The 26,704-nt window shown below is 54.0% G+C and overlaps 3 protein-coding genes across 5 annotated transcripts; 2 read left to right on the top strand and 1 right to left on the bottom strand.

Moving 5' to 3' along the window:
- Positions 1-2,007: 2,007 nt before the first annotated feature.
- USHBP1 (USH1 protein network component harmonin binding protein 1) lies at positions 2,008-11,063 on the bottom strand. The gene is made up of 12 exons (XM_061149918.1): positions 10,519-11,063; positions 10,276-10,424; positions 9,621-10,044; positions 6,413-6,538; positions 6,142-6,278; positions 5,829-5,969; positions 5,379-5,552; positions 4,538-4,787; positions 3,698-3,919; positions 2,840-2,946; positions 2,515-2,637; positions 2,008-2,259 (listed from the first exon to the last, which is right to left on the bottom strand). The coding sequence occupies exons 1-12, from the start codon at positions 10,570-10,572 to the stop codon at positions 2,070-2,072; spliced, it is 2,097 nt and encodes a 698-aa protein (XP_061005901.1). The 5' UTR covers positions 10,573-11,063; the 3' UTR covers positions 2,008-2,069.
- A 3,239-nt stretch (positions 11,064-14,302) lies between these two features.
- Positions 14,303-20,189, top strand: BABAM1 (BRISC and BRCA1 A complex member 1). Of its 3 annotated transcripts, none has more exons than XM_061149914.1 (10): positions 14,303-14,427; positions 14,797-14,893; positions 15,260-15,611; positions 16,210-16,268; positions 16,844-16,964; positions 17,045-17,123; positions 17,405-17,429; positions 18,356-18,485; positions 18,665-18,751; positions 19,703-20,189. In XM_061149914.1, exons 3-10 carry the CDS (start codon positions 15,318-15,320, stop codon positions 19,904-19,906), a joined length of 999 nt encoding a protein of 332 aa, XP_061005897.1. In that variant the 5' UTR covers positions 14,303-14,427; positions 14,797-14,893; positions 15,260-15,317; the 3' UTR covers positions 19,907-20,189. The 3 variants fall into 3 exon arrangements, with proteins under 3 accessions (XP_061005897.1, XP_061005900.1, XP_061005899.1); XM_061149916.1 differs by having other exon boundaries at positions 14,327-14,427; positions 14,803-14,893; XM_061149917.1 differs by lacking the exon at positions 14,797-14,893 and having other exon boundaries at positions 14,309-14,427.
- Positions 20,190-21,243: 1,054 nt separating this feature from the next.
- ANKLE1 (ankyrin repeat and LEM domain containing 1) lies at positions 21,244-26,451 on the top strand. Its single transcript, XM_061149913.1, has 9 exons — positions 21,244-21,479; positions 21,565-21,717; positions 22,128-22,233; positions 22,349-22,493; positions 22,811-23,464; positions 23,597-23,774; positions 24,484-24,643; positions 24,743-24,872; positions 25,133-26,451. Exons 1-9 carry the CDS (start codon positions 21,247-21,249, stop codon positions 25,291-25,293), a joined length of 1,920 nt encoding a protein of 639 aa, XP_061005896.1. The 5' UTR covers positions 21,244-21,246; the 3' UTR covers positions 25,294-26,451.
- The last annotated feature ends 253 nt before the right edge of the window (positions 26,452-26,704 follow it).

The following is a 26,704-nucleotide window of genomic DNA, read 5'->3' as shown; positions in this document are numbered from 1 at the left end:
GGGGCCCGGAGAAGGGAAGGGACAGGGAACTGGAGTTTGAGGGACACAAGCCTAGGGGAGGGGTCCGGTGGGAGACTGGAAGAAGGTCTGCCACAGATCCCGGAACTTCGAGGTGATCCAACCTTTGGGGGGCCGCCCCGCCTCAGCCCAGGAGCTCTATCGCCCCTGCAGTCCCTGGAGGCCGGGGTGGGGGGGGTGGTGCTGAGGTCCGGCCCCGCCCCACCTGACCCCTGCCCGCGGCCCCGCGGTGACATTTGACCTTGCAGAGGCCGCGACCAGGGACAAAGAGGCCTGGGCCCATCTGCTGCGGGGCACCCGTGGGAACAGCAAGACCCGGCTCCCGGTGGCCTGGGAACCTGCCCCCGCCCCCCAACGGCGACCTCAGCTCTCGCCCCCATCGCCAGCGTGAACTCCTTCCCCCCCTTCCAACAGGTGACCTTGTCTCCTCTCGCCCCCCCCCCCCCCCCCCGCCCCGCCACGGGCAACCTAGTGAGACTCGGGGCTAAGGTCACTCTTAGACTCTTAGGGAGGGAGACGGACGAGAGGGTCGTTACAGTCGGGTCCTCTGCCGGGATACGGGCGACTTTGCCCGCCTGAGTTTCCCTGCTTTCTGCAAAGCCTGCCTTGGTCCGGAGATTGTGTTTATGGTTCGAAGGTCACCAGCCACCAGCGCTGGCCCAAGGCTCCTGTGGATCCGGAGGACCAGGTTGAGTCTCGGCGGCTGACTAGCGCCGACCTCAGGTCAGCCTTGCCCTGCCGGCGAGAGGCAGCCGCGCCGCGCACACACCTGCACAGGTGCTGCCTGAACCGCCCCCCCCCCCCCCCCGAACCTCACCCCGACCAGGCTGGAATGAAAATCTAACTAATCCGAGTCTTGAATTTCAGCTGCCACCCAGGAGGGGACAGCTGGCCACTAATCCGAGGCGTCTGGGTCGAGCCTAACCCCTCCTTTCCCAACTCTGCCAGACTCCGCTGGAAGGGCAAGGCGCGTGGGCTTGTAAATAAGATGCTAATCTCTTGCCCGCTGTTAATCTGACACTGGCACCTCCCAGAGCTCCCATCTCCTGCAGGTAAACCTGGCAACTTCTCAGACTGGCCAGGAGCCATCCAGACGCTCTAGGGCAGTGTACTTCTTTGCCCACCGTTACCAAACCTGATTTCCTCAACAACAGCTGTATAACCCCCCTGAGATCTCTTTTGCAGAGTTTCTTCCCTTTGCCCACCACCCTAAAGCCCTTTACCTTAGGTCCACATTCTTTGAATGCAAGTTCTAAGGCCACTTCTGATTCCCCCTTCCCCCTCCCTCCACTCAGGGAGCAATGCTCTTCCAGCTAATGTTCCACGTGCTGAACTGTTAAGGCCTCAGTCTTCCTTCTGGGTTATGGGTATCTTCTTGGGAACATCCTTCAGACCAAGCCTAGCATTTCCTTGGGAAGTGGGTGGGCAGGGGAAAGTGTGCCCTGCCCCAGTGGACACCCTGCCGGGCTTCTGGAGACAGATAGGAAAGAAAGGAAAGGAAAGTGAAGTCGCTCGGTTGTGTCCCACTCTTTGCGACCTCATGTACTGCAGCCTCCCAGACTCCTCCATCCATGGGACTTTCTAGGCAAGAGTACAGGAGTGGGTTGCCGTTTCCTTCTCCAGGGGATCTTCCCGGCTCAGGGATTGAACCCAGGCCTTCTGCATTGCAGGCAGACACACTTTACCATCTAAGCCACCAGGGAAGCCCTGGAGACAGATAAGGGTTGGAATTTCAGCTCTGGCTATGTAACCTCACTGAACCCTGAATGCCCCCAGCCAGTCATGGGAATCCTGTCTCCACAGCCCAAGTTGCTTCTTCCATGACCCTTCTGACATGTCTCTTCACATGCCATATGGTGTCAGACCAAATATACTGAGTCTTTCTCAATTGCCAGGCCCCTCCCCATCAAACCCCAGACACTCAGGTATATCAGCCCTCATCACACAGAACATGCCTCAACATGCAAAGTCATGCCACATGACACAGTGTCTCTCCAGAAGAGTTTATGGTGTGACCCGTCACAAGTATCCAGACATGGCCAGGTTAGGGCCTAGAGAAAGGTCTCCCCAGGCCGGGAAGGTGGGCAGGGAAGTCTGGACCTGCCCAGGGCCCTTTCGGTGGCTTCTAGCATGGCCAGCTCCTCTGCCTGTCGGGCTTCCATCAGTGTTATCTGCTGCTCCAGCTTCCGCTGTTGCTCTTCCTGCTTCCGGTGGGCACCTCGGAAGGCCATGACCAAGGTGCTGGAGGGAGAAGGAGGCTGAGCCAGGAAACAGCCCCCCATTCCACCCAAGACAGGGGCTATGTACTCCCAGCCCCAGACAGGAAGTCTTTGAGATTGGGTCTTCCCGGGGTCTTAGCATCACTCAGCAGGGGCTGACACACATCAGGCACCAGAGGAGGTGTGGAATGGGTTGAACCTGCCACCCACCTTAGGGGGGGAAGCTGTGGCCCAGAGAGAGCCAGGGATGCCTCTGAGGTTACACAGAGAGACCCACCTGTGAGCTTTGCATAAATCACTGTTCAGCTCAGTACTCTGAGCACGTCTGGCTCGTCCCTTCCGAGCCACCTCTTCTAGCTCTTCCCGCAGAGACTGCAGCTGCTCCCGCAGGCCCAGAGCCCTGGTACAAGGGTGGGGAGAGAGGAACTCACAGACATAGCCACTCCTGTCTGCCTTCCCCACTCCCACCCACCTGCCCAAGATGTTTCCATGTGAATACAATGGTACACCCAGTCCTCCACTGTACGCAACACTCCAGTGGGCTCTCACATATTACCCCCAGCCAGGCCACACACACCCCAGCACAGTACCCAGGCACACACCGAGTGAGTGATGCTGACAGTTCCTGGGTCAATTCTTCTGGGTCCTGCACTTTGCTCACTTGGCCTCCATCAATACCCCTGCAGCCGCCAGGGAGAGCAGGAGGACCCTGAGGGAGGCAGAAGGGAGGGTAGTGACACTGACCTCGGCTGAGAGTGTGTTCAGCCCAATCTAGACATTGAAGTCATCACAGACTGTGGTGGCTACAGTGCCTGCTCTCACAGAGCCCCCAGCCTTATGAGACACCCCAATAAGGATACAGTTGTTCCCTAACAAGGGAAATAACTAACAAGAGATCTCATTTTTAAGCAGTTCACGAGGACTTCCTAGAGGAGGTGATGTCTGAGCTCAGACCTATAGGATGTCAAGGACTCAGATAAACAGGAAAGTGACTGGTGTTCCTGGCAGAGGCGTAGCACTTAGAAAGGTATGGAGGTAGAAGAGATGATCAAAGGAGGGTTCCAGAAGGCTCTAAGGCTTTAAACAGAGGATAGATATGATTAGACAGTAGGGGCAAGAAGGAAAGCCTCAGGGAGTAAGCTGGAGCCAAAATTTAGGAAAATAAGAAGCACGGCGTGGAGCTGCTGGAATGGGGAATGGGAAGTATGAATAGCCTGGGGGTGGGAAGTAGGGACAGGTGTGAGTGGGAGACACTAAATCCCTTGGGGCTTATTGGGCTCAATACACTCAAAGAAAGAAACTCTGAAGTACAAGTGTGAACTTTCACATGCATTTTTACCATTCAACTCCTTTTTTGGTGCAGAAATGGAAACTGAGGCTCAAAGGAGGCTAGGATTAACCAGGACCACATATCCAGTAGTATACTGCTATCCCTACCAGGCCAAGGCAGGGTCACTCACCTGGGACCACTCCTCCTCATCTCCGCTGCTCCCACCTCCACTGCTGTCTCCACCACTGCTGTTGGCCCCGCCGGTCCGAAGCTGTGCCCGCTCCCAGCGCAGCTGCTCCAGCAGGAGCACATGGGCTGGGCCCTGGGCTCGGAGGGCAGCCTCCCGCAGTTCCAGAGCCCGCTTTTCCCGCCGCACCAGCTGTAGCCGCAGCATCAGGTCCGCCAGAGTCTCCTGAGAGACCAAGGAGAGGGTAGAAAATTTGTGCCTTGAAGGTCAACTGTTGAGAAAACCGAGCCTCTAGGAGGTGCCCACTGAGGGCTGCTCAGGCAAGACTCCTAACCCTTCCCTTGATCTTGCATGATGGGAAATATCCTTCCATAAAAACTACAGCTGTAGAAATAGACATTCAGAGAGAGCAAGTGTCTTAGACAAAGTCAAGTAGCAACTCAACGGTAGTGTCTGGAGTTTCTCCAAATTCAGAACCTCAGCTCTTTCATGTGTGTGATAGCTGCTCAGTCATGTCTGACTCTTTTGCCACCCCATGAACTGTAGCCCGCCAGGCTCCTCTGTCCATGGAATTCTCCAGGCAAGACTACTGGAGTGGGGTGCCATTCCCTTCTCCAGGGGATCTTCCTGACCCATGGATCGAACTCGTGTCTCCTGAATTGGCAGGCGGATTCTTTACCACAGAGAAGCCCCCAGCTCTTTCACGCCAGGTTACAAATTTCAAACAATATCCAGCAAAACTCTCCCTTACTACCTGGTCCCCTCATCACATCTCACTCAGATTCAGCAACCTATTTGGTCCCACCAGGAAAGACTGACACGGTGACCACAGCCAATGTGTACCCGTGTGGCTGCCAGGTCCTGCTGGATCTGCATCTTCTCCAGCCGGGGCAGGGCTGGGCCAGGCTGGGTCCCCAGAATGGCCTGCACCATGGCTTCTGCATGGGGCACGGTAGATATGGGCACCCAGGTGGAGCCAGGTTCGGGGGGAATCTTGACCAGAGCACGGCGTTCCTGGAGACGCTGAACATAGCCCAGGAGCTGGGTAGCCACCTCCTGTGATGTGGGCCTATCCACACTGCTACCTTCGGGACTGCGGGAAACAGAAGAGGCCTGTGTCAACACTGGTCAGCGTGGCTTCATGGCAATCCTGGGGGGCTTTGTCATCTTCCGTCTTACTGACAATGATGGTTCCTTCCTATGCCATCTGTGGTAGGCATGGTCAAACTAACACAGTGGGCACCATAATGTAAACCCATATGGGCAACACCAGCCCACTGATGATCATTCATCAGTGATGAATGATGAATGAATGCCACCATGCCAATGGACACAGTCAGTCACACCATCATGGGGAAGCCATCACACCAACTCAGTGAGCACCATTGCTTACCTGCCAACCCTGTTATGCAGCATCATGCCAACCCCATTAAGCACCATAATGCCACCCAGTCAGTGGGCACCACCATCCATCTTCATGCCACCCTGGTGGGTCCTATACCAACCCCAATGGCTGTCACCACCATGTCAACTTTGCTGGGTAGAAACCAGCCAACTCCAGCAGGCCTAATGCCAAGCATAGGAGCCACGCCAACCCCCAACATAGGGCCAGTGCTGGGAGCCCCATTCTGCAACCAGAGCCCCACTCACTGGCCCACCCAGTCCCCAGGGCTCCCAAGGGTACCTTGGATATGGATCCTGCAGTGTCACTCCATCCATGGCAGCCTTCTCCTGGGCTAGGAGCCTCTGAGCTTCCTTCTCAGCTGCCTCCAAGTCATCCATGAAGGCTTCTTTTCCAACTCCTGAGTCTGCCTCCCGGAGAGTGAGTAAGGCTCCATATGCCTCCTCACAGTGTTCACTGTAGGACAGCAGTTCTGAGCACTCCAGCATACCCATCTTGCTATGTAGGTGACATCCCCACTTGCTCCTGGATCCCTCACTGCTCCTCCTAACCCCAACCCCGGGAGTTTGTAAATTCCTTCAGCACTCTTGGACGAAAATTGCCTTAAGTTAATTTCCACGGCAAGGGCAAACACTTTTCTGAGAGGGCTCCGTCTCTCTCTGGGGATTAAGACTATCCTCTGAGGATGTCCATTTCTTTCCCAGGCAGTGAATCACGGTGGGGTGCACTGACCTATACTGCAAGGCCAGACGCAGCGCAGTGGCCTCAGCCTCCCGCTGGCCCAGCTGCATGCTGAGGCCCTCACACCGGCCCTTGTACTCCTGGAGCACAGCTGACAGCAGGCGGTTGAAGCATTTGAGCTTCTCAGTTTTCCTGCCTCCAGAGGTGGGGAAAAGGGAAAAGTGAGTGACTTTGAAGGGCAGTTAGGACACCACTGATCTCCACCCTTCCCCATCCCTCCCCCACTCCAGCTCCAGACTGCTGGCTTTATATCCCAGCTGGGAGGCACCAGTGCCCTTATGAGCTCAGCATTTGTGACTCTTACCCTCGGAGTTGCTCCATCTGGGCTTCCATGATGTGCATCTCAGGAGCAAGGGGCTGGGTTGGGAGAGACCCAAGCATCTGGGTGCTGGAATCACTCTGCAGGCGCCGGAGCAGGGGGTGAGCCCGGGAGAAGGGATCCTGTCAAAAAGAGGTGACTTGATTCACCCAGAATTGTCACTGAGAGCCCAGCATCATGGGTTTAGGCTTGAGTCTCATGGCCCCAAACCCTAAGGATCTGAAACAGACCACGGTTTTTAGCTTCACACACTCACCTGTGAGCCCCAGGTCTCTCCGTCAGCCCCAGAGCTGCTGGAACCACTACCCGAGCCACCTGCTTGGTCACAGGAAGGAGGTGGGAAGGGCTCCAGCCTCAGCAGGGAATCCTGCAGCTCCTGGACCTTTGGGGAAATGGGGAATGTAAGGCTGGGGTGGCTCCAACCACCTGCCATTCTTCCCTAAGACCTGTTCTTGGAGCAGTGGCAAGAGCACCGGCTGGAAGGTAGGACCCCCCCCCCCCCCCCCAGCCCCAGATTCTCATCCTGTACAACCTTCTTGTACAACCTTGGGCAAGTCGTTCAGCCATGACTTGTTGGTCAGGCATTCAATCATGCAGTCCCTGAATCAAGACTTCTCTTTCCAGATGTCCAATGGGTAAATGAAAAGATGCTCATCATCACTAATCTTTGCATGCGTGCATGCTCAGTCACTTCAGCCGTGTCTGACTCTTTGTGACCCTATGGACTGTAGCCTGCCAGGCTCCTCTGGCATGAGAGTCCATGGGATTCTCCAGGCAAAAAAAAAGAAAAAGTACTGGAGTGGGTTGCCACGCTCTCCTCCAGCGGATCTTCCCGGCCCAGAGGTCGAACCCGTGTCTCCTGTGGCTCCTGCATTGCAGGTGGATTCTTTACTGCTGAGCCACTGGGGAAACCTCACTAATCCTCAGGAAAATGCAAATCAAAGCCACAATGAGATACCACCTTACATCAGATAGAATGGCAAGCATCAAAAAGACAAGAAAGGGACTTCCCTGGCAGTCCAGGGATTAGGACTCCGCGCTTCCACTGCAGGAGGCACGGGTTTGATCACTGGTTGGGGGAACTAAGATCCTGCATGCCTTGCCGAGTGGCGCGACCAAAAGAAAAAAAGAATGCAAGAGATAAGTGTAGGCGAGGATGTGGAGAAAAGGGAACCTTCATGCACTGTTGTTGAGAATGTAAATGGGTGCAATCACTATGGAAAAAAGTATGGCAGTTCCTCAAAAAATTAAAAATAGAATGACTATATGATACAGCAATTCCATTTCTGGGTATTTCTCTGAAGGAAACCAAAGTGCTATCTCGAAAAGACATCTGCACCCGCATGTTCGTTGCAGCATTATTTACAAGAGCCAAGACACAGAAGCAACCTAAGTGTCCACCGATGGATGAATGGATAAGATGTGGTAAATATATTTAGAGAATGAAGTATTATTCATCTGTAAAAAAAAGGAATCTTGCCATTTGGAACAATATAGAAGGACCTTAGGGTTTCCCCGGTGGCTCAACAGTAAAGAATCTGCCTGCAGTGCCCAAGCCGCAGGAGACGTGGGTTCCATCCCTGGGTTGGGAAGATCCCCTGGAGGAGGAAATGGCCACCCACTCCAGTATTCTTGCCTGGAGAATCCTATGGACAGAGGAACCTGGTGGGCTACACAGTCCATGGGGTCACAAAGAGTTGGACACAACTGAAGTGACTTAGCATGCACACAGAAGGACCTTAAAGGTACTATGCCAAGTGAAACAAGTCAGCCAGATAAAGACAAATAGTACATGATCTCACTTATATGTGGAGTCTAAAATAAAACAAGGGCGTTCCCTGGTGATCCAGTGGTTAGGACCCAGGGCTTTCACTGCTGTGGGCTGGGGTTCAACCCCTGGTCGGGACCTGAGATCCACCAAACCATGCAGCAGGGCACAGATAGATAGATAGACAGATGATAGGTTAGAATTTTTAAAAACTGAACTCACAGATACAGGGAACACGTTGGTGGTTGCCAGGGTTGGGCGGAGGGGTCAGGGGGGTAAAACTTTTTTTTAAAAAGACTTCTCTTTCCCAGCTGAGAAATGGGCTCCGCTCCTTGCGCTGGGCTTCCGCAGCCCAGGTCTCACCATCTGTGTCCCTCCTGCCCTGACATCACCTGGGCTCTGGACCCAGACATAAAACTGTCCCTTTAATAGCCCCATGTGGGTGGCTCATGGCATCTTGAGCTGATTAAGGCCTAAGGGCTCTGGTCTCCCTTCCTCCAAACCTGCCCCTCCCACAGGCTCCCTATGTCTCACTTCCAGTCTCTAAGGCTCCCAATCCAGGTCTCGTCCTCAGCCCCTCTCTAGCTTTCACATCCCACCTGCCAGCTCCATCTTCAGCATCCCCGCTGAATCTGCCCAGTTCTCACCGTCTCCGCAACTTTGCCACCTCTTGGATCTCCAAGATTCCACCTTCTCCCTCCACAAGCTGTTCCTCACAAAGTCGCCAGAGGGCGCCTGTTAGCACCTGCATCAGGTCTCCACCCTTGTTTGCTCAGAGCCCTCCGGGCCTCCCACCTCACTCAGAGCAAAAGTTCAAATCCTCCTTGAGGCCCACAAGGCCCTCTGGGATCTGCTCCCATCACCTCGGTACCCTTGTCTCCTCCTGCTCAGCCCCATACTGGCCTCCTCACTGTTTCTTGAACACACGAATCGCACTCCAACCTCCAGCCTTTGCATATACTGTTCCTTTTGCCTAAAATGCTCTTCCCCAGTTCCTTACATGGTTCCTCCCTTGCCTCCTTGTGGCCTTTATTCAAGTGTCATTTCTTCGGTGGGCCTCTCCGATCCTCTTAACTAAAGTTGCGAGGGACCTTTGTCTCTTTGGGGTTGCCGACAAAGGTCCAAACAGTCAAAGCTATGGTTTTTCCAGTAGTCAATTATGGATATGACTGTTGGACCATAAAGAAAGCTGAGCGTCAAAGAATTGATGCTTCTGAACTGTGGTGTTGGAGAAGACTCTTGAGAATTCCTTGGACAGCAAGGAGATCAAACCAATCAATCCTAAAAGAAATCAGCCCTGAATACTCATTGGAAGGACAGATGCCGAAGCTGAAGCTCCAATACTTTGGCCATCTGATACAAACAGCTGACTCATTGGAAACGACCCTGATGCTGGGAAAGATTGAAGGGAGGAGGAGAAGAGGGTGACAGAAGATAAGATGGTTAGATAGCATCACTGACTCAATGGACATAAGTTTGAGCAAACTCTGGGAGATGGCAGAGAAGACAGAGAAGCCTGGCATGCTGCAGTCCATAGGGTTGCAAAGAGTTGGACAAAACTGAGCGACTGAACATCAGCAAGGCAAGTCAAAGCTCCAAGAAATCTTCACAAATGAACAAATGATTCAATGTGTCTTATGCCAGGCCTGCCTCCCTCCCACCAGGCATGCCTGGGAGGCAGGCCTGCCCTGCTCACCTCTCTCTGCAGCATCTCCTTCTCAGCCTGGAAGGCCTTCAGGGAGTTCTGTGTGCGGATCAGCTCATCCTCCCGGCTGCCCAGGGCCAAACGCAGCCAGGCATTCCTTTCAGCCAATCTGGCTGCCTCCCGCTGGCAGCTCCCAGCCCCCTCCTGCTCCAAACAGGGCTTTGGTGCCCCCTGGCTTCTGTCCTTTGCCTCCACTGGCCCAGGACAGTTTGGGGGACGATGGCGCCAGGCAGCAGCAGTTGCTTCCAGAGAGCTCAGCGCTTGCTGAAGAGTCTGAAATACATCAGGTCCAGAGGGGACGCTCTCCTCATCCTGTGGGGCTACCTCTGGGGCCTGGTGGGTTTCCTCATGGGGCCGCTCCTCAGGGGCTGGGGCTGGTCCTCTGCTAGTGTCCCCATCAACTTCTTTGTCAGTCCTGTGAAGAGGTGAAGGATGGAAATTTCTGGAAATGGGGTCATCTGGGATAGCTAACACACAGAGGGTTTGTAACAAGGCCAGCATTGCATCATACAGGGCCTTGAAAGTCAGGCCACGGGCAATGGGAGCCATGGCATGTGTGTGAGTCAGGGAGGGACATAAAAACCATCTATGAGTGGGAAAGATGTGCCAGGCCTGCAGTGGGGGACACAGACCAAGTGGGCCTTACCTGCTCTCCAAGCCCTGCCCTTTGGCCTCCACCTCAGGGCCCAACAGTTCCAGCTTGGCGCTATCTTGAGATGCCACAGGGCCCGGCTCAGAGCTCCCACTGGCTGCCTCAGCCTCCTCTGAACTCTCTGCCACAGGGTCCAGCTCACCCTGCAAATGATCCCCAGGGCTGAGCTCTGAGCCAGGCAGATCTGGGTGCTGGGGTCTTGCAGGGTTGGGTGTGGCAAGGAGGGGGATCACTTACGGGCAGAGCGTGTCTCCCTCGCCGGCTTCGGGGCCGTGTGGCCCTGGCACTCATTGTTATCCAGAAATCAGTGTCTTCTGAATCCTCCTTTATCCTCACCCACTAAAACTACAACCTGACTTCAGCTCAAAGCAAATGACAACCTTAATTTCCTCTTCTGTGAAATGGGCATTGATTTCACTTCTCCAAAAGGATCTTGAGTTATCAATGTGGATTTGGCACATTTGAATGCCTCCCTTGATGGCCAGCTCACTACCTCTCAAGGTTGCCCTGACCTCTTCCTTCGTTTCTGTCTCCTTTATTTTCCTCTCTCTCTTTGCTCCCTTGCCTCCCCTATCTGGGCTTGGGAGGAGGAGTTCAACTGTCCTCTCTCCTCCCCAGGGCTCTCCTGAACCAGAGATTCTAATCCTGGGATTTGGTTCCCTCAGCCCGCTCTACTTCCCTGTTCTCTTGGGGGGTACCTTGGTCAGAAAACCAAGTCCCTGGACATTCTTGGGGTCACTCTGACCACTGCCCGCTCAAGCTTGGGCTGGCCAAGGCCAGCCTGGGAGGGGCCGGGAAACAGGAAGCCTCCTCCCCTGGCCATGTGACTTGCTATTGTGTAGTTTCCTCTTCAAGGACAGGGGCTTCCTCCAGCCCTAGCAACAGGACACATGTCCAGCTCCCGAGATGCCAGTCCCTCCTTGCCTCTGCTTCCAAGGCCACGGCTCCTCCAACTCTCACCCTTAGATTTTATTTCTTGGAACCTAGAGTGCTCCTCTGGGCTGATGCTCTTCACTTGGCCTCTGACTGTCCCTTAAGCGTCAGAGTTCTCGCTCCACTTCAAGTCACAGACAGATCTGGGGTTGGTCCCCCTGAGCAAGCGATGGTCCCTTCTGAGCCCCAGTTTCTTTGTCTTCCTTCAGTGTCATGGGAGGTTTTTGTTTTGTTTTTTTCAAAACAAAAAAATTTCTTTTGAAATATAGCTGATTTACAATGTTGTATTAGTTTCAGGTATGCAGCCAAGTGTTTTTTATTTTTATTCTTTCTTTTAGAATATTACAAATTCTTTTTTATTCCTTCTCAGGTTCCATTATAGGATTACAAAATACTGAATATAATTCCCTGTGCCTTTTGTAGGTCCTCGTTGTTTATTGTATATAGTGTGTACCTCTTAATCTCAAACTCCTAATTTATCTCTCCCCCCGCTTCCCCTTTGGTAACTATAAATTTGCTTTCTTATGTCTGTGAGTCTATTTCTGTTTTGTAAATAAGATCATTTGTATCATTTCCCCCCAAATTTAACTGCACATCTTGTATTTTATTTTTAAAATAAAAAAATTTATTTATTTGTTTATTTATTTATGGCTATGCTGGGTCTTCATTGCTGCGTCAACTTTTTCCTCGACTTGTGGTGAGTGGGGAATACTCTCTATTTGGGGTGTGCGGGCTTCTCATTGCCATGGCTTCTCTTGTTATGGAGCAGTTTCAAGGCACACAGGCTTCAGTAGTTGCAGCACATGAGCTCAGTAGTCGTGGCTCCTGGGCTCCAGAGCACAGGCTCCGTAGCTGTGGAGCACGGGCTCAGTTGCTCCACAGCATGTGGATCTTCCTGGACCAGAGATCGAACCAATGTCCCCTGCATTGACAGGCAGATTCTTTACCACTGAGCCACCAGGGAAGCCTTGTATCATTTTTTAAGGTTTCACATATAAGTGATATCCCTGGAGAAGGACATAGCAACCGACTCCAGTATTCTTGTCTGGAAAATCCCATGGACAGAGGAGCCTGGCGGGTTACAATCCATGAGGTCACAAAGAGTCAGACACAACTGAGCAATTAAACAGCAGTATAAGTGATATCATATATTTGTCTTTGTCTGACTCGCTTCATGCAGTATGATAATCTCTAGGCCCATCTCTGTTGCTGCAAATTTCTGTTTTGTGGCTCAGTAATATTCCAGTGTATATATATATATATATATATATATATAGCATATTGTATATATTGTACACATTGTATATATATACATGTATATGTATATATACCTCTATGTGCTTAGTCACTCAGTCGTGTCTGACTCTTTGTGACCCCTTGGACTGTAGCCTGTCAGGCTCCTCTGTCCATGGGCATTCTCCAGGCAAGAATACTAGAGTGGGTTGCCATACCCTCCTCATATACATACATATACACACATATGTGTGTATTTATATATAAATATATATATATAAAATGTGTGTGTATATATATGTGTGTGTGTATATACATGTATATATGTTTGCATATATATACATTTGCACATGGTCAGGCACCATCAGAGAACTGAATCGTAAGGTGCCCTCCTTGTTCCCTACTGCCTCTCTGACCTCCCCATCTGTGGTTCCTCTGTTTCTCCTCCATAAATGCTGAATTCCTCAGATCCCAGATGATTCCTACATCCTGTTCATTTTCCCTGCATCCACCTCTAAAGGGCCTCTTCCGCATCTCCATCCACAGTCAGAGCTCAAGCCTCTCCTCCCCAAGGTGGATGCCAGCCCAGCTCCCTCCCAGGGCTCCCCCACCTCCACTCCCTTCCCCACCCAGGACCCAGAGACAGAGGTCTCACTGTTCACCTCCTTGGCTCACACACCCTCCATGGCTCCCCATTGCCCTTGGAAAACATTTCATGCTCTTCAGCCTGGCATTCAAGGTCTTCAATAAAATCATGCATGCGGGTGGCACCAGTGTGTACTCCCGTCTCTAGCCACGATAACCTCTTCCATGAACAGCTGAAGCTTCTCAATTCCCTCACACCCTGGTGCCTTTGGCCATGCCTTAACCTTTGCCTGAAACACCCCTTCCTTCCTCGTGCATTTGATGTAAACTGTGCATAGCCTGGGGTAGTCTGAATCTTTCTGGTTCCACTGACAGACTCTACGAGGCTGAATCTTCCTGCCTCCGTTCCCCCAAAGGTCGTAGCGAGAGAAGTTGGCAATTTTCTGACTTGAGGGTGAACGTTAGAATTCTCACTCTTAGCCTCTGTTCCAGCCTCATTAACCGATGAGAGACTTTCACAGCTCCAAAGCTCCTCAAAACTTACAAACTGTTGCCCAGGCGGTTCCTTCTGCCTGGAATGACCTTACCCCTCTTGTTTTTTCAGCAAATTCTCCATCCTTCAAAGTTCATTTTACACAGCCCCTCCGGACTCTCTTTGAACCGGAGTTTAGCTGATGTGGGCAGGTTTAACAGATTTTAACAAGAAACTGAGGCTCAGTTTTTAGGTGGTTATGGAGCTGAGGGGAGAAGTGTGCATGAAGAAACGAAGGGTGGCTTGAAATAGTTCTGGCTTGGTATTTTTTTAATTTTTGCAAATATCTGTAAAATAAGGAGCTGATTTAAATAATTGGGAGGGGCCTTGGGCTCTGAACCACGCCCACCTCTGCCGCAAAATCCCCTTACTGAGGTTCGGTCAAGTCCATCAATCACCAATCAACCCCTCCTCTTCTAAATCCCGTCCAATTCAGCCCCATTTTGTTTAATCACACGGTAAACTAGGTCTTCTCCATCTTTCTGAGCCTTTCCCATTGTAAGTCTTACTCCACTCTGCCTCGATTCAGCCTATCACGTCAGAAGGGCTGACCACCGTAATCTGAATCGACCAGAAACATAAAAACTCCTCCTTGTCTCACTTTAGCCAATCGCATCCCAGATCCCGCCCCACTAGACTCCCACTCCAGCCTATCACAATCCAAACCCCGCCTCCTAGCACAGTCTCACCCTATCAGCTTCCAAGGCTCTCCAGCCTCGTCCCATTCATCTCTCCGTTCGGCTTTCGGCCGCTGAACTACAGTTCCCAGTAGGCGTGACGGCCGAGCCGAACTACTTCCGGCTGCTAAAGATGGCGGCTTCCTAGCGGGTCAGCGGATGAGTAGGAAGGAGGCTCAGGCAACGGTGAGCAGAAGTTGGGTGGTGAAAGCGTGCGGGATCCGTCCTTAAAGGCCCACCTTCCTTAGCTCCAGAAATTCAGCCTCTCATTTGCTCTGAGGCTTCCGCCTTCAGCTCTAGTTTCTCCTGCAGTCTAGCCTCCATCTCTCTTGCTGCAGCTATGCTTTCCTTACAGATTATGGGGGCTGCAAGGCGCTCAGAGATCATCCCCAGCAGCCCTCACCCATTGCCTAGACAGACAAACTGTTCCACTGGCGCCCCGTTTTTCCGCAAAGGAATTGCACACCTCTCCAGTGTGCAGACACCGCCTAAGCAGTCACTATGGAGGGGAGAACCCTAGAAGTTTGTATCCTTTATTCACCAAGACATTTTCAGTTTCAGGTGGCAGAACCCCCAACTCAGTCTGGCTTAAGTAAGAAAGGGAATTTAGGCATAGCTGGATCCGGGCGCTGAGAAGTCTTTCATTTTCTGGGTGAGCATCACTTCACGCAAGCTCTCTTTCCCCCTCTTGGAAGCAAGAGAGGCTCCTAGCAGCTTTGGACTTGTATCCTTCCAATTCGGAACTGCCCCTCCCTGGTGTGTTCTGGGTCACGTCCTCATCTCTGAGCCATTCACAGTGGCCAGATGAGCACCCTAGCCAAAAGGGGGAGAGGAGGGGTTAGCTCTACGAAAAAAAAAAGGGGAGGCTGTTATCTCAAGTCAGAGTGGATGCTGGGTTGATAAGTGTAAAAGGCACCCATCCTACAGATGAGGAAACTGAGTCCCTGAGCAGAGTGACTCTTATTGTCAGTAAGAGACTTATGACCTGTTCTGCTCAGTAACCAAATGCTTTAAAAAGCCCTAAGGAAAGGATCCTGGCTTCCCTCATCCCTGCTGCATCCAGCCACTCCGGAACCATGGAGGTGGCAGAGCCCAGCTGTCCCACGGAAGAGGAGGAAGAAGAGGAGGAGGAAGAGGAGCAGTCAGCTGAGCCCAGGCCCCGCACTCGCTCCAACCCTGAGGGGGCTGAGGACCGGGCGCTGGGGGCCCAGACCAGTGTGGGCAGCCGCAGTGAGGGTGAGGGCGAGGCGGCCAGTGCTGACGACGGGGCCACCAACCCTCCAGGAGCCGGTCCCAAGCCGTGGCAGGTGCCTCCACCAGCCCCAGAGATCCAGGTGCGGACCCCAAGGGTCAACTGTCCAGAGAAAGTGGTAAGTGAGAGGCTTGGCCTGTGGCTTTGAGATGTTAGGGAACCTTGGATTAAATGTCATTCTTTAGGATTCACTCTGGAAAACAGTCCCTTTCTATTAGTGTCCTAGGGCAGCTGGGCTTCCCAAGTGGCTCAGTGGTAAAGAATCCACCTGCCAATGCAGGAGACGCTGGTTCAATCCTTGGGTTCGGAAGATCCCTTGGAGAAGGGCATAGCAACTCACTCCAGTGTTCTTACATGGAGAATCCGATGGACAGAGGAGCTTGGAGGGCTACAGTCCATGGGGTCGTAAAGAGCTGGACACAACTGAAGTGGATTCAGTAGCCCTGCGGCATGTGGGATCTTAGTTCCTTGACCAGGGCTCAAACCTTTGTCTGCTGCACTGGAAGGCGGATTCTTAACCACTGGACCCCCAGGGAAGTCCCTCAGCTGCCTCCTTCTAGAGTGGACGGCTTGGCTGGGAACTGGGGGTCATCATATAGCCTTCTCCCATGGGGCTTCTTGGAGAGGGCCAGCAGAGTGGCATGGGGGCCCGCAGTGACATCCAGTTGCCAAGTACTGCTGGTCACAGCCCTCACTAGCCTCCAAATTTGTTGCAGATCATCTGCCTGGACCTGTCAGAGGAAATGGCGCTGCCAAAGCTTGAGTCATTCAATGGGTGAGAGGGGTTATTTGGGGGCTGGAGTTTGCCACCGTGGCTGGGAGGAACCCAGCCCCCAAAATGCAGGGTTGTCTCTCTAAGACTGACTCCTGGGTCCTGGAGGGATTGGAGAGTAACCGTGATAACTGGTAATGTTACAGCTGCAGCCTGCTGGGGTTCTGTTCTCAGCACTTGAGAGCTGTCACACTCCACCCATGTCACAGCCATGACTCGGAAACTCCGAGAAGCAAGGTGACTTGCTCAAGGCCTCCTGGCAAATGGGCAGAGCCAGATTCAGAGCAAGGCCTGGCTGACTCCAAAGTCCTGGCCTGTGAGCAGCTAAGTCTCACTGGGGTCAGGCAGCAGGGCCTAAGCACAAGCCTACCTCCCCTTCCCTGGCATTCCTGATGATCCATGACTGAGCCAAGGTGGGGTGCCTCCTCTGGATCAGATGTGAGGCCCAGGCTGGCCAGAGGGACCCATTCAGTGAGGACAAAAGCTGGAGAGTCAGCTGGGCTGGGTTTGTGGCTGGGCTCTACCGCCTGCCTGGCTGCATGACCTGGGCCTTAACCACCGCCTCACTCTCACCCCAGCTCCAAAACCAACGCCCTCAATGTCTCCCAGAAAATGATCGAGATGTTCGTGCGGACAAAACACAAAATTGACAAGAGCCACGAGTTTGCGCTGGTGGTGGTGAACGATGACACGGCCTGGGTGAGGCTGGGGGCAAGCCTGGCTCCCCGGGGGCCCCCCAGGGCTGAGAGCACCTTGCTGAGTTTCAGTCTTCCCTGCAGCTGTCTGGCCTGACCTCTGACCCCCGTGAACTCTGCAGCTGCCTCTACGACCTGGAAACAGCTTCCTGTTCCACCTTCAGTATCCTTTCTATGCAGGGAAGAGAATGGCCCCAGTCCTGAGGGAAAGGGGGGCTTTGAGTCACTGAGGGCCTTCAGGTCATCTGATGCCAGCCCCCTCGTTTATGATCTGTGCTGAGGGAAAACTAGCTCAGTGAGGGCAAGTGACTGGAACAGGGTCACATAGCATGCCTCCTGGCAGCCGGCTCAGAGGCAGCTGTACTCTCCCAGCCTCTGGGGGAGGGAAGCCGCCCACCTCTGTCTACCCATGCACTGCTCTGCTCTCCTTAGCATTCTCACCAGATCTGGAAGGTCTCTTCAGCCTCATGTAAGTCCCCCATGGGGAAATTATTACTCACCTTTGAAGAGAAGAACCCCTTCTGGGTAAAAGCTCCAAACAGCCCAGAAATAGTCGTTTCGGGAGGCCGAAAGGCTTCCTTTCTCACCCTTACCCCCTGGAACAATTGCTTACTTACCTGTCTGAAAGCATTTTTGCAAAAGAGGTTCTTTTTTCACATCTTGCCCTCTGTGTTACTTTCTTTTTTTTCCTTCTAATTTATTTATATATGTATTTCTTTTTGGCTGTGCTGGGTCTTGGCTTTCTCTAGTTGCAGTGAGCGGGCTTCTCATTGCGGTGGCTTCTCTTGTTCCAGAGCACAGACTGTAGGTGCAGAGGCTTTGGTAGTTGCAGCACGTGGGCACAGTAGTTGCAACTTGTAGGCTCTGGAACACGGGCTCTGTAGTTGTGGCACTTGGGTATAGTTGCTGTGTGGCATGTGGGATCTTCCCGGACCAGGGATCCAACCAGTGTCCCTTGTAATGCAAGGCAGATTCTTAACATCTGGACCACCAAGGAAGTTCCTCTGGGTTATATTCTGACAGCCCAGTGGCCCACCACTACTTTAACTGCAGGGCAGCAAAACTTTTTCTTTAAGGGCCAGATAGTACATTTTTGGCTCTGTGGGTCATGTGGTCACTGTTGTGTTGACCAGACTCTGCCGTTGTAATCCGAGCAAGCGCTGGCTTTGGGGTCGGCAAAACCTCTGATGGAGCAGGAGAGGTCAGGGAGAAAGGTGAAGCTGGGAAGGTGCCGGGGCAGAGGGAACAGCATGGGGAAAGGCTCAGAGGCAACAGTGAACTTGGGAGGGGTCAGGTGGGACCTCACATACCCAGTGAGGAGCTGGGCTCTCCTGGGGGGACGAGAAGGGTGGGCCACCAAGGTGTACTCTGACTATCCCCCTTCGTGCTGCACAGCCAGCAGAAGACTGAGCTGCCAGTCACGGAGAACGTGCAGACGATCCCACCGCCGTATGTGGTCCGAACCATCCTCGTCTATAGCCGTCCACCCTGCCAGCCCCAGTTCTCCCTGACGGAGCCCATGAAGGTGAGTGAGACCTGGGAGAAGGATGCCTGCAGCCAGCACGATGGTGGTTAGATACTAGGAGGGACTTCCTGACCACAGGTGCTGGGGTACCTGGAATCAGGTTCCCAGAATCTAGAGATTTGGGGTCATGGGGCCATAGGGTGACCCTAGTCCCAAAGACTACCTTTCTTCCCCTGCAGAAAATGTTCCAGTGCCCTTATTTCTTCTTCGATGTTGTTTACATCCACAACGGCGCTGACGAGAAGGAGGAGGAAATGAGCTGGAAGGTGAGAGGCCACCAGAGTGTGGGCGGCAGGTGGATGTACATGGGAGGTCTCCGAACCCTCCTGCCCCAGCCCTAAGGGAAAGGAGGCCCTTTTCACTGAGGACCGTCAGGGCATCTGATGCTCACCCCCTAGACTATGATCTGTGCTGAGGAAAAGCAGCTTCAGAGAGGGCAAGAAACCAGGCCAGGGTCACACAGCATGTCTTAGGCACAGTGGTACCTGGCAACAGGCTCAGAGGCACCTGTACTCCTATGGGGTCGGGAGGAGGGAAGCCACCTGCCCCTGCCCACTCACACACTGCTCTGCCATTAGCCGTCTCCTTACCATTCCTGGCCCTTCTAGATCATGGTCAGTCAGATTCCAACATTTCCCACTTGTCTGCAGTGAACTAATGGGGCTGTTGGGACGGTGGCCCAGGAGCATGTAAGGTCCTATCCGCCTCATCCCCAACATCCCCTGCTTCTCTCTCTTCCTGCTTGTTCTGTCTCTGTGCCCTCTGCGTGGAGCACACTTCCATCCCTGCCTCCCCAGGCTCTGCTGGTCCTTTACATTCCAGCCCTGAACTAGTTGTGGCATCTCGAGTTGGCCACTTATCTCTCCGAGCCTCACTTGACCCAACCGTGAGCAGAGGGGGTTGAGCCCAGCTCCTACTTATATGTCAGTACACAAACTGGAAGACCCTACTCTGAGAAGCCTTCCCTGCTCCTCTGGATAGATCAGCGTCAGGGGGCTGGGGGTCATGTGCTTCTCCAGACTAGGGGCTCCAGCTCTGAGACCCTTGGGGTGGGTGGGTGGCAGGAAATGTTTGCTGAAAGTGGGAATAGTTTCTGCCTGGCCAACTCCTCTGCACCCTTCAGAACCCATCCCTGAGATCCCTCCTGGGAGGCCCTCCAAGACAGGGAGGGCTTGGCAGCAGAACATCTGCATGAACAGCCCTTCCTTGGCCCACAGGACATGTTTGCCTTCATGGGAAGCCTGGATACCAAAGGTACCAGTTATAAGTACGAAGTGGCGCTGGCTGGGCCAGCCCTTGAGCTTCACAACTGTATGGCCAAGCTGTTGGCTCATCCACTGCAGCGGCCTTGCCAAAGCCATGCCTCCTATAGCCTGCTGGAGGAGGACGATGAAGCCACTGAGGTTGAGGCCACTGTCTGAACCATCCCTGTACATCCAACCTTCTTGTACAATGAAACCCTTGGCATAGAACGCTGGTTCTCAGACTGGGCTCCCTAGGACCCCCAGAGGGGGTTCTAGGAAGTATCTGAGGCACCTGGGCAGCCCTGAAGGAACCCTAAGATTCCAGGAAGCATCCCAGGGACTCTGGACACCCAGTCCCCATGTTTCCCAGCTCATATCCCACTCCTGAGTTTTTCAGTTGTAATTTTTGTTGTGCTTTGTGTGATTTTTGTCATCAGAATAAAAATCTGAGACTCCCTAACCCAAGTCCACTGTTCATTGAAATCTTTTCGGTTGCAAGTGACAGAAAACCCACCCACTGAACTGAAAGGAGAATGGCTAGGTTCTTATAGATAAGAAGCTAAGATGGAGCTTTAGGCTTGGCTGTATCCAGGTGCTCTGACATTGCTTTGGGAAGAGCTGAAACACACTGCATGGTTGGTTTTCATTATGCCCTGCTTTCCTCCCAACCTGTGGAAAAGGGTAATATGGCTGACCACTCTGCAAATCCCAACCCAGGTGAAGTGAGGGCTCTCGCAGCACCCCTTATGACAGGTCTTGCTTGGGTCAGTCATGGGCCAGAACTGTGGAACGCCCTCATTGGTCAGGCCTCTCTCAAGCCTCTCTGGGAAGAGAGGTTTATAGTTCCGTCAGGAAATAGCGTGGGTGCTCTCCAGAGGAAGGGAAACAGATAGAACAGGTCCATCACTCAACTTGATCTTCCTGGATAATGAGCAGTTGTGGGGGAAAAAAAAAAAACAACAACACACCTTACCAGCTAGATTTTCTCAGTTGCATATAAAACGAAAATAGCTTTATCAAGAAACAGCTTTACTTTCCCAGGAGCCTTTACTGGGCACCCGTGTGCCAGGTCCCTCTTTCAACTTAACACCAGCCTGGAAGGTATTATTCTCCCATTCTGCATATGGGGAAACTAACACCCTAAGAGGCCCAGGGCTCCAAAGTAACGGACTTCAGACTCCGCAGGACTGAAAACGGGCGGCGCAGAGCCTCCGCAGGCGGTAGCTGTTAACTGAAACCTTACATACTGTGAGGGCTGCGTGCGCCTCGGCAGAGGGTTCGGGAAGACTCGGTGCCCTGTGGCACCACCGGGTCCCGGGGATCGAAGCTCCATCCCCTCCAACAGGGTGTGTTCTTGTTTACACCGTTGTGAGAGATACGGGCACACATGGCGACCTCCACCCTTCCGGGCCCTTATCAGAGGCCCCAGACATCATTTGGCCCTGAGCAAACATCACTTGGCCCTGGGCACTACTTGGTGTCGCGGGCTCGGGCCAGCACTAAAGCTCCGACCCTCGATGTGGGCGACGATGCGGCGCCGCTCAGCCTGGCTGGGGTCGCTGCACTGCACCAGGGCGCGGAGAAGACAGCCGAGGGGCGGAGCGGCGCGTGCGCACAAGGGCGCCGCGGGAAGTTGGAAACCGGCAGGCGGCGCGACCAGGTGGCTGCCCCAAGGAGACAGCCGGGGCATGGGCCCGGCTGTCGGTTTGGCGCGGCGGCTGCGGACGGCGCTGCAGGAGGAGGAGCTGCGGTGAGGGCAGGGCCAGAGGGGCGGGGAGGCCAGGGCTGGGGGTAGGGGGCGAGTGCCACGGTCCACTCTGACCCTCTATCCCTAGGACTGTGGAGGACTTGCTGCGCCGTGGTGCCGACCCCAATCTGGTACTCGAGGATGGCGCGGCGGCCATGCACCTGGCGGCCAGAGCCCAGCACCTGCGGAGTCTGTGTTGCCTCGAGGCCCTGCTGCGCCGAGGCGGGGACCCCAACGCTCGGTGAGGCCGGGTGTGGGCTCGGGGCAGGTCTTCCATGAACGAGAGCTGTCTCCCGAGTACGAGGACCAGACCTGGGAGTCCTGAAGACGGCGTCCAAGGATGCGGACTCAATCCCCGGGGGCGGACCTTAGGGAGTCCGGGGAGGGATCTTGAGGGTCCAAGGCAGAGGCAGGGTACCAGACCCAGGATAGGATATGAGATTGCGCCGGGGTCAAAATGGGAATCAAAGTTTCAGATCCGGCGGTAGAAGCTCTAGAGTCAGAGAGCAGAGGTTTGGGTCCCAGCCCGAGGGCGCAGGTTCGAAGGGTGGCATCTCAGGATGGAGGGCGGAGATGGAGGGCTGATAGCCAGGGCTTCCGGACCCGGAGATGGAGTTGCTTCACTGACCCCCTCCTCCGCTCATGCCCTAGATCGGCCGAGGCACTGACACCGCTGCATGTGGCCGCTGCCTGGGGCTGTCGCCGGGGCCTGGAGCTGCTGCTGAGCCAGGGAGCAGACCCCGCGCTCCGCGACCAGGTGGGGGGCCCCATCGCAGTCTGTAGCAAGGCAAACCCGGAGGGGAGGGAAAGAGGAAGGAAAGGAGGAAGAGAGGGAGGGAAGAGGGCGCCCGCTAGTGACCGCACCCTTGCAGGACGGACTCCTGCCTCTGGACTTGGCGGAGCAGCAAGGGCACCAGAACTGTGCCCGTGTGCTTCGGGAGCTGGAGACTCGGACCAGGGCCCCAACCCGGACCTGGAAAGGCTCCTGGAAGCCAGAACCTGAGCCAGAGCCTGGAGGTGGGTGGTATCTGGGCGGCTGGGAGTGTTTAACCTCTGATATAACTTCGCAGATCTCTGTGTCTAATGCCCAGGGCTTCACCACCAGGGCCTCTGATCAGTCTCTCTGCCTCTGCCTCGCTCCTTCCTCTTTGTGATTGCAGCTGCCTGTTTCTGTCTGCTCTGACGTTGCTCTTTCTCTTTCACTTCCTCTTCCCCTCCTTACTGACTCTCCCTCTTACCCCCTGCTCCGGGCCGAGGCCCTTGTGAAAAGGGGCTGGATACCAGCCTCTCCGGTCCTCCTAATGTGATGCTGAACTCTACAACACTGGGCACAGGTACCGGCAAGGACGTGCGCCTGGAGGCTGGCCCTGGACCCCCCGGCCTGCTTGCCTACCCGGAGACTGCTGACACAGATGGTGGATTGGAGTCCCCACTGGGGCGCTGGGACTGCAGCTCGGTGACCTCCTTTGTCACTGCTGTTGAGGCCTCAGGAGCTGAGGATCTAGCTGGCCACACCTCCCCCTGGACCGGTGTCCGACTCTCCCAGAGGGTGCCAAGATCTCTGGGCACCCTACAGCTGGCACATCAACCCCTCATGGAGGACAGGGAGGCAGAACTAAATGCCCATCTGCAGGCCCTGACTCTGACCTTGCCGGATGATCCCCCCTCCCCTCAGTTCTTCCCAGACAGAAGCTCAACCCATAGTCCCCCTTGGGAACCGCTGCCTGGACCTTCTGACACCCACATCCCAAGAGAGGACCAGCTATCCCCCGACAGTGATTTGGCTGCCCTCTGGCTGACAGAGGATGAGGCAAGTGCCACAGGGGGCAGGGACCCCAGCCCCTGTGACCAGTGTCCACCGGACCCTACCATATCTGACCTGGAGCTGCTGAAAGGGCTCCGGGCGCTTGGCAAGAGCCCAGGTCCCATCACGTCCTTCACCCGGCCACACTACCTCCGACGGCTGAAAGAAGCCCAGGCTGCTCCTGGTGAGTATCCAGAGTTCAAGGAGTCTCCGGGAATCTTCCAAGATCCCTTGGCTCAGAGTGCAACCTACTTCTCCCTTGGTCTCTGGGAACCACCCTTTCCTTTGTCTTTCTTGACCCAGTTTCCCTTCCCAGGCCCAGATTTTTCAGGGCACAGCCCAGAGCTGGCCGAAGCCCTGCGCACAGGCCGTATCCCAGATGCCCAAGCTGATGAAGATGCACTTGTCCAGCAGTTCGAGCGGCCAGACCCCACCAGACGGTGGCGGGAGGGGGTCGTGAAGTCCAGCTTCACATATCTGCTGCTGGACCCCAGGTACTTGGAGCAGGAATGACTCAGAAATGGGAGCTGGAAAATTCTGAGATTGGTTCTTACCTGCTCTGTGTCTTTTTTTGTTTTTAATTTATTTTTGGCTACACTGGGTCTTCTTTGCTGCAGGCAGCTTTCTCTAGTTGTGGCGAGCCAGGGCTACTCTCCATTGCTGCTCCTCATGGCAGTGAATTCTCTTCTTGTAGAGCACAGGCTCTAGGTGCAAGGGCTTCAGTAGTTGAAGCATGCAGGCTCAATAGTTGGGGGTGTGCGGGCTCTAAGGCATGCGGCGTCAGTAGTTGTGGCACACAAACTCAGTAACCGTGGCTCACAGGCCCTAGAGCTTGTAGGCTTCAGTAGCTGTGGTCCCCAGGATCAGTTGCTTCGCGGCATGTGGAATCTTCTCAGATCAGGAATCAAACCTGTGTTCATGTCCCCTGCACCGGCAGGTAGATTCTTATCTGCTGTATTACCAGGGAAGTCCTGCTGTGTGTCTTTAGGAAGGGAACTGGCCCCCTCTGGTCATCAGCTTCTTTATCAATAAAAGGCAATTGGATCCACTTCAAGCTGCTGAGTGTCCTTGGGGATCAGCTACCCACCCTGCCTTTTATAAAACGGGTCACTGGACATGGGTTCAGTTTGCTCTGTGACTTAAGGACTATCTCTGGGGCAGCTCTTGTCACGTTTCCCTCTCTGAGCCATCTGCTTCATCTAGGAAGACTCAGGACCTGCCAGCCCGAGCCTTCTCACTGAGCCTAGCTGAATGCCTTCGGATTTTTGTCCAGGCCATCTTCTACGTGGGCAAGGGAACACGGGCCCGGCCGGACATTCATCTCTGGGAGGCCCTTAACCACCGAAGACGGCCAGGAAAACAGGTATGAGGAGAAGTAGCAGGTTTGTGGCAGGGGTGGCCCGGCTGGGGCAGGTAGAAGGAATTGTGGGGCAAACTCTGACCCTGCCCTGGCTCCCCCCAGGCCTGTCCCAAGGTACGCCGGATCCTGGACATTTGGGCCACTGGTCGTGGCGTTGTTTCCCTGCATTGCTTCCAGCATGTGGTCCCTGCAGAGGCTTACACTCGAGAAGCATGTCTTGTGGATGCTCTAGGTAGGTGTCTGGCTTGTGGGGTAGGAGTGGGGTCACATGAAGGGCACTTGATCTACTGATTCCCTCACCCCTTCCCCATCACAGCTGTCCATTCAGCCAATGAGCAATTACTGAGCACCAACTATGTACCTGCATGTACACATATTTTACTCCATTGGTTTATCCCTGCTTGAGAGCAATACCCAGGGGGTTCCCTGGCACAAACTTCTGCCAGCAGCTCCCAGAGGCTGCCCTCATGACCTTATTCCTAATCTCCCCAGGAATCCAGATGCTGACTAACCAGAAGCAAGGACATTGTTATGGAGTGGTGGCTGACTGGCCCCCCACCCGGCGCCGCCGCTTGGGGGTACATCTGCTGCACCGTGCTCTCCTTGTCTTCCTGGCTGAGGGTGAGCGAGAGCTACGGCCCCAGGACATCTAGGCTTGTGCCTGAGCACTAGGGAATTGGCCAGTTAACCTAAGTAGAGATCAGGGTGTTTGAACATTTCAGCTGCCCCTGCATTGAGAGCAGCGCCGCACCCCCCCCGCCCCCCACTGCCCTCCCATCTCCAGCTCCAGAAGGCTGGTAAGGGAGCAGCAAGACAGATCTCCTCCTTGGGGTAAGGGAGGACTTTATTACAGGTGGAACTGCTGGATAGGTAGTGAGCTCCCTGTCATGGGAGGAGAACAAGTCGACCAGAAGGTTCTTTGGAACATGGTGCTTTGACAATGTCAGTGCTTTGGCAGTTTGGTCCTATCTGAGCAAACAAGTGACCATTTTTATCTCCCTGATACAGAGGACCCACAGTGTAGGTTGTGCTGGGGGTTCCTGAGCTACATACAGGGAATCTGCCCAGCTCAAGAGTCAAGTTTTGCTGCTTCCCAGCTGTGGGACCTTGGACCAGTAATTTCTCTGTCTGAGCCTCAATTTCCCAAGTTGTACACAATGAGGAAAGTGCAAAATTCTACCTCAGGGGGACATTGAGGGAATCAGATTAAACCGTCATGGGGTAAAGTGTTTGGCTCTGAGCCCTACTGACCCAGAGATGGCCTTGCAGCCCAGGTGGAAAGTTTCTGGTGGAACGGGGTGGGGGGCATGCAGGATGTTCCTGAGGGGTGTGTTGTGTGTTGAGGGGTGGGTAGAGCTGGAGATTCATTAGAAGGACTGATGCTGAAGCTGAAACTCCAATACTTTGGCCACCTGATGTGAAGAACTGACTCATAGGAAAAGACACTGATGTTGGGAATGATTGAAGGCAGGAGAAGGGAATGACAGAGGATGAGATGGTTGGATGGCATCACTGACTCTACGGACGTGAGTTTGAGCAAGCTCTGGGAGTTGGTGATGGACAGGGAAGCCTGGAGTGCTGCAGTCCATGGGGTCACAAAGAGTCGGGACACAACTGAGTGACTGAACTGAACTGAACTGAGAGCTGGAGAAGTCATCGCAGCGTGGGTGTGAGACACCAGCCCTCCTTGGGATCGCTGTGTGACTGGAACCTCCTGGTGTTGCTTCTCTGAATCTGTGTCTTCCATTATAAAATGAGATTAACCTTGACTTTACACAAAGAGCTTCAGTAAATGCCAAGCTATTATCCTAGGGAGGTGTTGGCCGATCTTTTAAATTTTCCCGAAGTGATCTGCTGCCTCATTGGGTTCATAACCTGCCTGTCATTGTGGCTCTGCCAACCAGGCCCTGCAGGGTCGGGGGGAGGCGGGGTAAGCATCCGTCTGCCTTCTGGCCTCCACTGCTGAGCCCATGGCTATTCTGGCTGTTGTAATAATTAAGAGTCCCTGCCTCTGGCATGAGCCTAGGCTCTACTTTTTCAACGGAGCTGATGACATCTCTCTCT

The sequence above is a fragment of the Dama dama genome, chromosome 9 (genome assembly GCF_033118175.1).
Source record: "Dama dama isolate Ldn47 chromosome 9, ASM3311817v1, whole genome shotgun sequence".
Lineage (NCBI taxonomy): Eukaryota > Metazoa > Chordata > Mammalia > Artiodactyla > Cervidae > Dama > Dama dama.
The sequence above is the reverse complement of the archived record's forward strand: the minus strand, read 5'-3'. Positions and strand labels throughout refer to the sequence as shown.

Bases quoted from the DNA above. Each gene is read 5' to 3' on its own strand.
- USHBP1 (XM_061149918.1), bottom strand. From the start codon at position 10,572: ATGAGTGCCAGGGCCACACGGCCCCGAAGCCGGCGAGGGAGACACGCT. The intron at 6,539-9,620 runs GTGAGCAGGGCA...ATTTCCCCAAAG, and splicing joins AGGAGATGCTGCAGAGAGAG to GTCCAGGAGCTGCAGGATTC. The intron at 6,279-6,412 runs GTGAGTGTGTGA...TCTTTTTGACAG, and splicing joins GAGAGACCTGGGGCTCACAG to GATCCCTTCTCCCGGGCTCA.
- BABAM1 (XM_061149914.1), top strand. From the start codon at position 15,318: ATGGAGGTGGCAGAGCCCAGCTGTCCCACGGAAGAGGAGGAAGAAGAG. The intron at 17,124-17,404 runs GTATCCTTTCTA...CATTCTCACCAG, and splicing joins AGCTTCCTGTTCCACCTTCA to ATCTGGAAGGTCTCTTCAGC. The intron at 18,486-18,664 runs GTGAGTGAGACC...CTTCCCCTGCAG, and splicing joins CCCTGACGGAGCCCATGAAG to AAAATGTTCCAGTGCCCTTA.
- ANKLE1 (XM_061149913.1), top strand. From the start codon at position 21,247: ATGTGGGCGACGATGCGGCGCCGCTCAGCCTGGCTGGGGTCGCTGCAC. The intron at 22,234-22,348 runs GTGGGGGGCCCC...GCACCCTTGCAG, and splicing joins ACCCCGCGCTCCGCGACCAG to GACGGACTCCTGCCTCTGGA. The intron at 23,775-24,483 runs GTACTTGGAGCA...TGCTTCATCTAG, and splicing joins TATCTGCTGCTGGACCCCAG to GAAGACTCAGGACCTGCCAG.